Raw genomic sequence first — 15,279 nt, 5'->3', positions numbered from 1 at the left:
AGTAGAATTTAACTTACGAAAACTGTATCAAAACCCTAATATCTACTATGGAGGGCTTGAATTTATCAGCCTAGTTGACCTGCTTACCGACAGCATTACAATACTTAAAAGCTGACGATTCAAACAACTGTTTTCATGGACGACACCTCTTTTTGTTAGAAGTACTCTATGTTAATATTTATAATAATTATAAAGTGCAATTATTTTGGATTGAACGTTTGCCAGTTTTATTTTTGTGGAGCTTCATCCGTGACGATCCTACAATTTTATATTGGTGTTCTGACTGTATTTTTCATATTATATTTTTTATGAAATTATTACTGCCGCGAGATAGTGCTGATGTCTGTTTTCAGTAGAAGTCTTGGGACACTTCTGTCTAGTGCAAAAGTCTTGCTGTGCGTGTAGACGATTGTAATGCGAGCCATATTGTCATTAGTTCTATACGTGTTTCATCCTAATGAAGTAGTTTTTAAATGAATTTAGATCTAAAATTTATAATTATAAAATAAAAATGGATTACGGTAGCCTTATGTATGCAGCTCAAAATAATACATCACAAAAAAGTGATGGAGTAAGTTACATTTTGGTTCATTTATATTCTATTTACATAGTTGGATATCGTTTTACTGGTAATGTAAGTTCTACAAATTTTATATTGTAGTTTAAACAAATTTATGAGAATGAATTAGTCGAAATGGAGAGTATCTAAAATTTTGTGGTGTACATAACTTTCTTTAAATTTAATGACTTGTCAGTGTCGTATTACTAGTCAGATTTATGTATTTCATTACGCTTATCAGATCAGACTTGTGTCATTTGATATGGTCGAGAATTCCATGTGAGATTCGTTAATTTACATTCATTAAACTTCTAAATCAATGGCGAATATTTATACAAAGTGTAACCTGTACGTTTGCAATGCATAAATTATGATCACTTGGCCTTGTTTTCTTGATAAAATTAAAACTATTTATTTATTTAAATTCAAAATGAGAAATATTGAATTCAACATACAGTAGTTATTTATAATAGGCCTTTGATACTTGATGTTTACTCAGTTTTGAAATTTCTTTGTACTTATCCTTTGTATTCCACTTGTATTAATTACATTACAGTAAAATTCCTTAAGTTTGAATCAAATAGGTTATAGGTCTGTTGTTAAATATATTTAAAATTGCCTTGCATGGATTCTATGTTTTATTTATCTTGATTTATAACTTACAACTTTAAGGCATTATGGTTTTAATCTAAAGGATTTAATAACCTAGATTTGTGATAGCCTAATTGATATTAGCTTCTCAAAATTCTAAATTTTGTAATTTTTATAGGGCATTGGTAATTCGTCTCGTATTACTATTTAAATTACAATTACTGTTTTTCCAGCCATTTAGAATTTTACATTTATATCGTAACTGAAGGAAATCAGGGAGTTGCTAAAAAAAACAAACTATTAGCATTCTGTGTTATCTGGTGTTTAATTGTTTGTCTTACCATAATTACATTTTTTTAAATCAGTTAAGATTGCGAATGTTTTAAGGTTACATTTGGTTAGATTATCAGTTTTAATTATTTAATGCACAAATAACTATTTTACATATTAAAATAACTATTATAAGCAGTAATTACCAAATTTATTATTTAAATAATCAAAATATTACTGTTAATTTGTCAAGGTTTAGCAAGTGTAAGTTATGTTTTTTTTTTTGTTTAACCTTCAGGTCCACCATTAGGTATTGCTTCAGAGGATGAGATGAATGATTTGTAGTGTGTATGAAAATGCACACTACAAATCCTGGTCAGGCATGGGCCTAAACCCAGGACCTCTGGATGAAAGGTCGAGACGCTACTCCAAACATAACCTACACTTGGTTTACCCACTAACTTTGTCCAATTAATGTAAAATATACAAGTTATGTATGTTATTCTCCAACATTAGAGGCGATAAATCAAATTTACTGATAATCATGCATAATCAAATTTTTAATCAGGTTAATCAAATTTACTGTACCATATTTATATATATAGTAGCTGTATACATAAGAAAAAATATGCGTACTGGTCAAGTATCATATTATGAATTGACAATTCATAATTTTTGTTTGCATAGTTTATTATGCTGTAAGTTAAGTTTTTTATTGCCTTGTTTTTTTTTTATAATCTGATTGTAATCTTTTTTTATTTAGGTTTTCTTTAACTATACAGACATTTCTTTGTTTAAATTTAATATTAAATTTTCTTAAGACAAATACCTGTTTCATGTTAATTTTAGATATTAATCTCTTTTATTTTTACAAAGAGATTAAAAAAAAAATCATTATATAAATACCAAATGATCTTTTCAAGACTGATGTAGCATTGAAAACATTGTCTGAAAACATATTAACAAGTATTTGAAAACTGCATCATCAGTTTAATTATTTTATAAAATAAATTTGAAAACTAATGTACATTAAAAATAAAAATTACAAAATTTTTACTTAAAATCAACAAACTTGATTGAAGTCATCTAACGTGCGATAATGATTATGTAGACAGTATTGTCTAAATCTAAGCTTATAAGTTTTGCAGGACAAGTCTCTCTTAACAACACTTTTGCATCAGGTTTTCCTTACCAAACCTAATTTGATGGTAATCTCCAAGGAGGGTCAGTTATTTTGTTTTTTTAGGGCTTTTGTTTTCTATTGAATTAGTGTAAAATCTCCTCTTTGATAATAATATAGAGCTTTCCCGATTTTAATTTTCATTTGTGAAGTATTATCATTTTCCAAATTTTTGTTTCTGTTAACCTTGGATTACTTCTCGCAGTCTTTGAGTAAACCCATAGGTTTGCTACTTTTTTTAGATCTAAATTTTCTATTGTTCTGATAATTTCATTCTATTTTTAAATTATTTCCTCTTGCTGGTCCAAAACGTTTTGTTATGACTTAATTGATTTTTTTTCTGGCTATCTAATAATCCCTCAAGCTGTTAAATTAATCATCTAATTTGCTCAAAATTGGTTAATTATGAATATGTAAGTGTCACACCTCTCTTTTACATGGGATTGCTTTCTTTAGTAATTTCATTATTTCCTTTGATTCACTGTTTATATAAAATTTAGTATTCTGTTTGTATAATTTTAAAATGAAAAAATATTGTACATTTAAGAAGGAAATAAATAAAATAAATGTAGTAACAATCAGTAGACAGAGGAAAAAGTAAATATAAGAAAATAAGTGAACATATTTAATAATAAATGACAAAAGAAATAATACTAGGTATAGTTATTATTGACATAACAACTACGTATGAAACACTGTAAAATGAGTACATTAATGTATATGTACATACACATATGTAAATTATATAATATCTGCAGTATATTACATTGTATATTTTTGAATATGTTGCTATAATATTTATTATTTCTTATTTTGTCATTTATTTCTAACTAAAGGTAAACTTGTATTTTCTTGGATTAAAACTTCATACAGTGACATAAAAGAAAGCAAGAATATATTAGAATTACATTGTTTTATTTATTTATTTATTTTTTGTATCTACTTTTAACTATTGTCTACTGATGATTGTAATCGAAATGATCATCTATTTCTGATTTTAAGTAAAAAATTTTATCATTTTTTTAGTTTTTATAATTTATTTCAGCAAGGATTTAGCATAGTTCTTTATTTGGATTATATAAAAGTATAAAAATTACGCTGCTATATGAACACTTATAGAATTTTTTCAGTAGCCTCATGAAAAGTAAGCTCTGTGGCTATTGCAGATCTATTGAAATTGTTTAATTCATTTGTGTAAAACATTATTTTTTTTTAATAAAAAGTTTTCCCTTTGCATAAATTGTTTTCATTTTTTCCTTCGGTGTTTTTCTTTTTGAAAAAAATATGTTTATTAATACTGGTGTCTTATCACAAACCAGTTATAAAGTGTCCTTAGTAATGAAATATAAGGTAAAACGCATATTAGTGATTTTATGAGTAATTAAACTTGGGGTTTAGCCAAATAAATTTATTAAAAATAAAGTAAACAATTCTATTTAAATTAATTAATATTTATAATCTTTCAATAATTTAATAATTATTATTAAAACTAATAAATTTATTAAATTTTGTGGGGAAAAGATTAGAAAAAATACTGAAAAGACCAGTATCATGAGACTGTCAAGAAATGAGAGGACTATTTTTATAGATTCCATTTAGTAGAGGAATTCATTAGTAGGTCTGTTAACAGAAGTTTTCATTATAAAAGAATTTGTATAAATTATCTATAAGATAAAAAGGCTTTCTTAGCTTTTGGAATGAGCTGTAAGTTTTTACATGCTCAAGAATAGTTTTTTATGTTTAAAAAATTGGTAACATCCTTTATGTTGCCACAGTCTAGTGAGTCTGTTAATCTTCATTGACTTAGTCCATATACATGTATTAAAAGTATAAATACCTTATTGCAACATTAGTCTGTATAACGCATGGATTATAACACTTGGGCAGATTAACTCGTGTAAATGATCATTAAACAGATCTTATGAACTGTTCCTTAAAAATTGCATAATGAATCAAATATTTCATATTTTGACTGGTCGTTTGTTATATTTTAAAAGACCTTTGTTTTTAAAAAACAGCCCTAGTTTACAGGGCAGATAAAATAGATAATTACATTCTGTGTATGTTTTTAAGTTATTAAAATGAAAATCTGAAGTATTTTGGGAATATTCTACAGCCAAAACTTAATGAATGAATCTTTGGAAAACTACATTCGAATGTGAGATTAGATAAGCATGTAATGGTAATTGTAGTGAAATAGAGAAAAACTGATGTAGATAGATTCAAATTGAAAAAAAGCGATCAATGTGGGTTTTTTTTTAACAATTTACAGTTGTTCCTTGGGATATTTCACAAGAAGTTGATGTACAATTATTGTAATACAATCTATCTTTCGAAATTAATCTAAGAGTTGTTTCATTCTTATAATGTATCTGCTAATTTCTGTTTTATATATGTAGAATAATACAGGGTTATCATAAAAGAATGGTGCGGTTTTGAACATGGTTTAAATTAAAACAGAATTACTGACAGTTTATGTTTTTTATTTTTCAAATTTGTCGTCTCAAACATATTTTTACATAATTAATAAATTTCAACATGTGCGCTCTTAGTCGCTCGACAAATGCCCAAACGATACTCAACTTCTCTCCAAACATTGGTTAACATTTCTTCGTTAGTCATTGCTTCATTAATCCTGTTTTTTAAGTGGTTTAGTTCGTTCACCTTGTGAATTGTTGATTTTGGAATACCTAATTCGACGCTTCGACGGGAGATGCACTTCCCAGGACTAATAATTGCTGATTGTCTAATTAGTTCAACCGTTTCGTCTGGTACACTTGGTCTGCCGGTTGATTTCTGTTTCTTAACCCATCCAGTTTCTTCGAATTGTTTGAACCAACGTGTTAATGTTATTTTTATGCGGTGGAACTCTTCCGAATTCATGTTGGAATGCACGTTGAACTAAAATTATGTATTTTAATTCAGATATCAATAAAACACACTGCTTTGTCTTTACCGAGAACATAGTAACTCACTAAACTCACCGCAACAACAATACAAGAACTGATGTTGTGGTTACAACTGCTGATAAACAAACTTTTGGGTTGAAGGCTTTCAGGGATACCAATATAACATCTAGAAATTTTATGAGAACCCTGTATATACTGCTGAAGCATGATAATGAAAAGGTGTGTGTCTTATGCAGCCTTTTAAGAATCTGCAGATCAGATTTTCAACAGTATTAATCTCATTTATAACTTAACTGTTGCAAAATAAAAACATATCAATAATTTTCCATTCATATGGAAAACAAAGTCTTATTAACAATATGTAGCTTAAAAAATAATTTTTTGTGATATATGTTACTTATTCTAAATGTTTGTAGTAGTTGGTATGAACATTTATAGCATGTTCAAGGCACATGCTGTGTAATATTTGTTGCATGACTAGCAAAGGTATCAGACCTTTGTTAGTTTTTCATCTACATGTCTGCACCTTCCTTGATTGAGGATCGATATAAAAAAATAATTCCTGATTTGTGTTCTGGCTATTTTTTGTGTTTGGACAGAATCAGTTTTTTGATGTAGTGATATCACTGTTACAGATCACAGATCTTCTCTCAACATCTCAGATCTTCTGCTGTGTTTTTTACTATTTCAAATTCTTATTGTTTATTATATTGACATCTATAGCTGCTATACACTCACAGAACCAGAATAAAAAGAATCCTATAAAGATATACAAATTTATAAAGTGGAAAATATTTTCCAAATGTTTAAATAGAATTAAAGAGGTTATTCACAAGATTGTTACATGATTGCATGCATTTGGCCTGACTGATCTCAGTAATTTTTAAACATGTGTCACACAATTAACACACCAGTTGTTTTAAACTTACACCTGGTTGTTGGCATTTCTAGAATGTACAAAAAGCTGTGAAAAGGCTTTCTTTGTCAGCCTTCATTTAAGAGTAACAAAAAAATTCTTTCTGGATTATTAGGTCACATATATGTACCGATCCGTAGGTTAATTTCTTATATTCTGCTGGATTGAAGTGCTTATTTTGTATTCTTAAATTGTGTATTTCATCCATCCTTATTTATTAGAAAATGGAAATAATGTCTAATAAATTTTTCATCTTTTCATTTACTAGTATCTACAGTTTAATAGTATGAATTGTAGATTTAGACATTTTACATTCATATGTAGTTAAAAATTAAAAAAAAATTAAATATTTACACAATTTACAATTGTTTTTTTTTAAATTGTAGATTAGGTGTTACAAGACAACATTTATGCCTCCAAAAAAGGAAGTTAGGCAAAAAACTCTTTCAGCAAATGTACAAAAATTTCTTGCTCGACAAGAAGAGGAAAAACGACAGAAAGAGATAGAGGCAAAGAAAAAAAGAGATGTAAGTATTAGGTTTATATAAGGTCTATTTTATTTATATATGTGAATTAACATTTTCTTATAGAAAAAATTCTTTAATAAAAGACACTATGCAAAAAATTCAGAAATTAGTGTATGAAAAAAATTATTAAATTATCCTAAATATGATTGAAATTCCTTTTACAGTAGTCCCCTTGTGGGTGGATAGCAAAGTACCTGTTTTTTCAGTTGGATTAGAAACATTTCTGCAAGTTACTTCTTGTCATTGTCTTCTATAATTTAAACAGGTTTTCTACAATTATCTTGAAATCCAGACTTTTAAGTTTCAATCTCAACTTTGGAAACAGGATGTCATATTGGGTGAAGTTTGGCATGTTGGGAGAGTGTGGTTGTGACCTATCATGTTAGTTGATGCCAAATATTTATGCACAAGCAAGGCTGTTTGGCATCAGTTATTTTTGAGCTATCACAGTAGAAATGATCATTCACAGTTTGAATGGTGGAAATCATCTTTGTGCATGATGTCAAAAGCAAAATATTTTGCGATTTGTTGCCGTTTCAATTATGCTATGATTTCTTTAGTTAAATGATGTTGGATTCTTTCACTACAATAATGCTGCTTACTTTGTTTCAGACTTGTAATTTTTAAAAATTACAACAGTCAGTTTTTGTGTGATTATCATACATTTTTGTTTGGCCTCTAAAGCATGTTCACCAAATGCTTTCTTAAAATTTATCTTAAAAATGCTATCTTTGATTTAGCAGCAAAATTTCAAGATTAATTGGTGTCCAATGGGATTCATTTTCACTAATTAATTAAAAAATTACATTATTGAATTAAAAAATGACAAACAATAGAAACAGAGATCATCCTCTCAGCATGCCACCAGTTGCAAATTGATTAATAAGAAGTGCTAATGTGGCCATACCTATAATACAACTGGTTCACTTGATACATTCAAATTTAAGTAGCTTTTGGATTGCAGCTGGTATGGTCTGGAAAATTAAACATAATTATTTGTTTTCCTTGAACTGTCTGTAAGCAGATATGACAGAAAGTCTTCATGATTTTTATTTATTATTCTAGCCAGTATTAAGATTGAGATATGTTTTCAAAATAATGGGGATCTTTAATAGCCAAACGGTTCCAGAACACTGAACGAACATCTTTTGTAGTAAAAACCTAACAAATCAGAGTGTGAGATAAAGATAATGCTAACAACTATTGACATTATTTAATATACCATTTTCTGTATATAATTTTGTTAAGTCACATTGAATGTAATTTGTTTTTGAGAGTTGTTAATAATTGTAATCGTTTAATGTCGTTTTAATATTCATGAAAAACTTACAAAAAGCCAAATTGACATTCACCTTTTTTTTTTAAAGTCTAGAAGATTAATATTTAAATAATCCTTAAAATAAATAACTATACAGATTCCAAGGAAAATTGATCAGTACGTTTTCAGCAGTAAGTTAAAGGCAGAGATCTATAGTGTAGTGTCACTTGTGAATTGCCCACCAGCAACTTTGCCAACAAAAATATCATATTCAGTTGCAAATCATGTTATTTTCTTCTCAGAAAGTTATTCAAAGCATTTAGGAAGTTTTATTTATAACAAAATATCATATGATTCAAGAACGCATCATATAGAATAATTTGATTAAAGTCTTAACTTTGAGACCTTGGGGTTTATGTTGTAAAATTTATAGGATAAAACATGTTTCTATAGAATATATGTGGACATGTATGGAATATATTTACATATATGTATATATATGAAAGCAACATTTTTTGTAATTTTTTTACTATTATAGTAATAATACAGTTTTCTTACATATATTCAGTAACGCTATAATAAAAATAAAAAATAAAATAATAAGTAGTTAATAATAATTAATTAAAATTATTTGTTTGTAAAAAGAGTTATTTAATAACTTTGTGTTCTGTAAAGTTAACTGAATTTAAATTAATTTGGTTTATGTTTCAGCAGACAACAATATCAACGTTTTCTCCCACAAATATTTATTACACAGAACATTTTTTCATGCAGTTATAAAAAATAAATCATACACATTTATATCATTATGATTTGTATGTTATTCATGTATTTTTAAATAAAGGTTAGTTTTCTATCTAAAAAGGAAAATGAGGATTTTTAAATTTCCTATGATTATTCTTCACAAAGAACATAATCATAGAATGAAATAAGATACAGACATTGAAGTTATGCTAAATTATTTTTTGACAAGTTGCTTTTCTTGTTTAAAAACTAATGGATTAATAGGAAATTAATGACTGGTGAAATATTTTAATTAAAAATGAGTATGAAAGTTAACACAATGAACCAGGATTTGTGAATTTGTCATTGCAACACTATGATTGGTTACTGTTGATTGTACAGTAATTTACTTCTGGATGGTGAAATATTATAATTAAAAACAAGTATGAAAGTTAACTCAATGAACCAGGAGTTGTTAAGTTGTCATTGCATCACTTTGATTGATTATCATTGATTGTATATTAACTTCTGAGCCGGTAATCACTTAAAGTTATGCATTTTGTTAAAAATGTATAGTGTCTTATACATACACTACACTGCTTCTCAGATAATCAGGCTTGTAGTAGTCAACAGTAAAAATATTGCACACGCACATTAAGAATAATTTTCTTTATGCTTTTGTTTTATGTTAATAAAGTGTGGTTCAGTTTGGCTTCTTTTTGAATTTTATCAAAATAATGTTAGATGTCTAGTATAACCACATTTCATAAAATCAGACCAGTTCTTTAAGAATTGTAATGTGGTTGACTGAATTAGATACAAACAGATCATATTGTGCACTCTCTTTAAAGTGTTTGTATTAAAAAAGAAAACAGATCTCCTTTATAATAATGGAGCTTTATAGTTTATAATTATTACTTTATTCCAGTTTACATGGATAATCATTATGTGATGTAAAAATGGTTAAAATTTTGTTCAAGAAAAACAGTCTTAATCTCTTCAGTAGGCTTCAAACAACATTACATTTCAGCATTGACACTTGTTTTAAATAGACCTGTTGTATGAGATTTATATAGTCTTAACTACCACATTATTTAGACAGAGATTTTTACAGTGTTATTGTCATATTATTTAATAATTGTACTCAGCTACATATGCAATTTAAAAAAAAAAAAATAATTACAATTTTTCAGGAACTTCTCTCTCTACGCAGTCAAGACAAAATGTCTGTGAAACGTGTATCTACTATGCTAAAACGCACAAAATCCGCTAATAAATCAGTTATGGAAGATGCAGTTGATGATGTCAACACTGTGGTAACAATGGCTGGTAAGTTTATTTTGTGAATTATATTAATGTTAACATTTGACTAATCTTTTTCTTATTACATATATTTGCATTCATGTATAATCCTGTGTTGATGAATTATTTGAAATTTATTATATATATGAACTTTGTGATACACTCTGTGTGCATTTTATATTTAATAGATCAACCTAACTACAGAATAATTGAAATAGGATGTCTTACCTTATTTCATTACATAAGCAGAAGCACTTTCACGAACTTAATTTGCATCATCAGCTGCATTATATTTATATATATATATTGATTTTTCTAAAGTCAATACCCACATTCGTCTGTACCAATATATTGTATTTTTTATAATTAAAAACAAACTTAAACAAGTCAAGTACAGAATTACAAAGTAAATGAAATGACACTCGCCTTATTTTTTTAAATTTTCTTTATTTCAATAGCACTTGCGGGATCCTGCATCATCAGTTGTATATAAATTATATAAAATTACATATCAACCATAACAATTTTTTTTTTTTTACAATAAAAATGAAAAGATTAAAATTACTATCATATATACAAGACATGTTTTGTATATATGATACCTTATATAAAACGTGTTTTTATTTTATTTTTATTTGTTGTAAAATAATGATCGATGAATGTTTTAAAATATATTATGTAATAAAAAGTGTATGTGTAAAAAAATTATATGTACTACTTTATATTATAAAAAAACATACATAGAATTATTATCTGAGATGTTGCCTACTGGCTTTACACTGAGCTTGGTATCAACTATGATATAGATGACCATAATTAAGAGTACTGGGTGTTGCCAAATTGACTTCTCATGACCATAGTCATGCGTCATTGCATTTTAATATATTATGAAACCGTTTTATGAAAATTTTTGTGTTTATTTTTAATAGTTGGCTGATTATGCAATTGAGGATTGCAAAATCCTTTCTATATGTAAGGTAAGTGTTTTGAAACTATCTTGAATTGCATTTTGGCAATTTCCAAATTTAAAACTGAATTTGCTTTTTTTAATCTGTTCCTATCTGTTCTGCCACATAAACCCCAGTTGGTTTTTGGCTTCATGCTCCCAAACGATTGAGGTCCTTTCATCTTGTCCTACATCTGAGGCCTTTCCATCAGTCTTTTCTCTTCTGATTTTCCTCTCTTACTTCTTCAGTCTAATGCCCTCCGGATTTTTTTATTATGCTTATTGTCAGTGCAGCCTTCTCTCTTTATCATTATAACTATAATATCTTGATCCTTATATAATACTCTGAATTCACTATTATTTCTTATTGTTTGAATTCCTTCTAATTTGATTATGCTAAATATTTTATGTAGAATTTTATTCTTAAATATCATTAGGTATTTTTCATTCTTTATTAAATGAGCGAAAGTTCACTTATGTTAGAATTAACTGATTTATTTTTACATTTACTTCAAGCATAATGTGTCAGCACTAATATATTTATTAATTTTTAAATCTTATTTATTTATTTTATTTTGTTTAGCATTATTTCTAGACTCAACCTATTTAATTTTTTGTTTTGAGATATTGCGTTTTCTTTTAATGCTGTCTCTTTTCTGTAGTAAAATATATACAATGTATTTAGTGTAATATAGTTAAATAATTTAAGTCTTAACATTAATTGACAATTATATGTTTGAATGAGTATGGTTTTAATTTAATTAGACAACTTGGAAAACACTAGATGTAAATTTTTTGTGTGGAGATATACGCTACTCTTAACAATTGAATTGTAAATAATAATAAACAATAATAAAAATGCATTTAAAAATAAATTTTTTAAACAATAAATAATAAATTAATAATTTTATTAAACAATAAATAAAAATACAATTGTAACTAATAATAATAATAATAATACAATAATTTCGGATTATTGTAAATTTGCTTAATTCAGCCTGAATTTTTGTTAATTATGTGTTAAATTTTTAGTAATTTTATTTATTTTTGTAAATGATAGATCTAATTTTAATTTTTCTCAGATAGTGGTTTAAGCTGTCATATTCGAAAGTAGTGGTGCCCAACCTTTAGTCTATTGTGAGAAAATTATGAATTTAACAATTTTAGGTGAGCCACATGTAAAACAACAACTATTTTTGTTGTTGAAAAAATCAGCAACAATAGGTAAAAGAAAACACAATAATATTACACTATTACTGTTTATTACTACTACTAATTAAATACAATACAGGATAAACAAAATTTATGAAAAACCAATGTGAAGACTGACACTGCACGTCTTTGTCCAATTTATTGTTCTCTAGTACATTCAGTGTTACAGCAAGTCATACAATCATTCAGATGTTCATTTGTTATTTTGGATCTGAACTTTGATTTTAAAAATTTCATTGTCAAAAATCCACTTTCACAATGGTACGTTAATCCAAAGCAGTAGTTCAATTTTTGAAAACTTTCTTTTACAAGTGGATATTGGACACAAGTGTCCAAAGACCAGTTCGTAATACTCTTGTTTTTAGTTGTAGATCAGATTGAAAATAAGTTATCTCCATTTCTAAAACACTGACATTTTTATTCAACAAATTTCCAACCTTTTTACAGTTTTTCAGAAATAACAAATGAATTTAAAATGGATGAAATGATTAGAAGGATTTTACGAAAATCAGAGAATCTAATTTTGAAACTATTCTTAAGTTCAGCTAGATTTTTAGAATATTTATCTGATCAAATTTCCTTGAATTTAGTTCTCTAGATTTGTGAAATGGCTGGAGTTACATTCTTTGAGCTATCTGGAATTCTAATTTTGACTAAAATGCATTTACGCTTCCTATTAATTCAATCCCCTGAAGTTTAAGAATTAGTTTGTTCATTTTGATTGTTATATCTGTATGATTGGATAAATTTGACAACCAGCCATTATAATTAAATTCTTCTTAAGTTTTGTTTCTGGGTTCTACAAACAGTTTTTTGTGTGGAAGGAGCTTTATAAATAAATCATTGTTGGACTTTTTTCTTACTAATCCATCTAACTTCATAAAAGTAACATTAAACTTCCATACTCAGCATAGAGTTCATCACTTAGTATTTTGAAGAATCTGCTCTGAAGTGGTTTGGCTCAAATAGAATTTACAATTTGTAGAACAACTTTCATGACTTATTCATAATGCAACACTTTTGTACATATAATGCCTGTTATGTTGAATCCATACACATTGTATATATAACTATATACATACATATATATAAGCAAGTATATATACATACATGTATGTCTAACACAGTGAATAATAACTCACTGCATTAAGGCGAAGGTGAGAGGTATAAGTAGATGCTCATGTCAAGTGTGCATCGTTTAAAGCTAGCCGGTTATTAGGCATGTCACTTGGGCTGAAAGGGATGTATGTTCTAATAGCCACTATATATATAGTTTCTAAAACTATTTTATTTTTAATAAACTTGATGAAAATGAATATGCCAGTCGCAAACCATATTAAACTAGTACTCAAGCAAAACATTGCTCACAAGCTACAGGTTGGGCACTGCTGTTGTAAAGTAATGTCTTCATCTAGCAACTTCATTTCCTTCTCAATTCGATTTTTTGTGATTCCTTTTTTTGTTGTTCTCTGATGTTCCCAAAAGAACACTTTTATATCAGAAAGTTGAAATAAGATTTGTCATTATGCGATTAAAAAAGTAATTTGATTAGGCCTTTTAAAAATCGGTTAATAATTTAATTAAAATTTTGTCTTCACCTTGAAGATCAGGATTAGTCTGCTGCATTGATGAAGTAAACTGACTGCTTCTACCACTCACAGATTTTCTTTTAAGTTGTTCTATCTAATTGAAATATTTAATTGTCATCAGCAGTGTCAAGGATGCTTTTTTTTAACTTTTATTCCATCTTAAGAAACAAATCACTAGTTGGTTATGTAAAATATATGCAAGATGCATGGTTTTAGTTGCTAAAAATGCATTTGTTAAGCGTGTTCTGTGACTCCAGGTTCTATTGCACTACAGTTTTGGCCAGTGTTGCATTGCTGCATCATAACAAAGTAATAGTAAAGTAATAAAATTTTCATGAACAGGAACAGATTATCAGTTCACAATTCCTTTTTTTATTGTATACAGATTAAATTGATCATGAGTGAATAAAAAATAAAGAAAGATTGAAATCACAAAGTATTGACTTTCTTTTTCCTATTTAGCCTCCGGTAACTACCGTTTAGATAATTCTTCAGAGGATGAATGAGGATGATATGTATGAGTGTAAATTAAGTGTAGTCTTGTACATTCTCAGTTCGACCATTCCTGAGATGTGTGGTTAATTGAAACCCAACCACCAAAGAACACCGGTATCCACGATCTAGTATTCAAATCCATGTAAAAATATCTGGCTTTCACAAAGTATTGACTGCAAAAATGTAACGTTACTCTGCACTAAAGCCGTTCATATATGGTTTTTTAAGTTTCTTTATAACTGATCTGTAATTTTTTTTTAACTGCTATTTTAATGTAATTATTAGTACATACCAGCTTTATTTCTTCCATTATTATATTCTTACCATTTGTACTTAAATATATATTTATCTTGCAGGACCATCTCAGCCTGATGAAGATGATTATGGTTACGTTTCACAAGAAGCAAGCTCATTTTATAATAAATTAATGGATAAATATTCTAATATGCCACCTGAAGAAGACAAATTTTCAAAATCTAAAAAAGTTGTTATTAAAGATTTAAATGCTGCTAAGGTATTTTTAAATTTAATTACTATTTTTATTGTTAAAATTATTTATTAATATGTTTGTGACAATAAAATTTGCAGACTCATTTTGTTGTGAGTGTGATGTTAATACCAAGAGGTTGGCAGCAATTGCACAGTGATTGTTAAAAGTCTTGCAATTGTTTTCAGTTTTTTCAACAAAATTCTGTTGAATGGAGCTCTATTTTTGTACACATGTGTTTTGCTATTGTGGCGATTGAAATCAATCATGATTTTGAAGAACAGCGAGCTGTTATACACATATTTATTTCAGTTT

The 15,279-nt window shown here is 27.5% G+C and overlaps 1 protein-coding gene across 1 annotated transcript in view; it reads left to right on the top strand.

The window, feature by feature from the left end:
* Window positions 1–348: 348 nt before the first annotated feature.
* The window catches only part of LOC142332293 (uncharacterized), a 29,889-nt gene continuing 14,958 nt past the window's right edge, over window positions 349–15,279 (top strand). The window contains exons 1-4 of the mRNA XM_075378640.1: window positions 349–571; window positions 6,812–6,952; window positions 10,127–10,262; window positions 14,834–14,991. Coding sequence (XP_075234755.1) covers window positions 512–571; window positions 6,812–6,952; window positions 10,127–10,262; window positions 14,834–14,991 — 495 coding nt within the window. The 5' untranslated portion in view covers window positions 349–511. The remainder of the gene's footprint in view (window positions 572–6,811; window positions 6,953–10,126; window positions 10,263–14,833; window positions 14,992–15,279) is intronic.

Source organism: Lycorma delicatula, chromosome 11, assembly GCF_047948215.1.
Source record: "Lycorma delicatula isolate Av1 chromosome 11, ASM4794821v1, whole genome shotgun sequence".
NCBI classification, from domain to species: Eukaryota; Metazoa; Arthropoda; class Insecta; order Hemiptera; family Fulgoridae; genus Lycorma; species Lycorma delicatula.
Note: the sequence above shows the minus strand (reverse complement) of the source record. Positions and strands in the feature narration are given on the sequence as shown.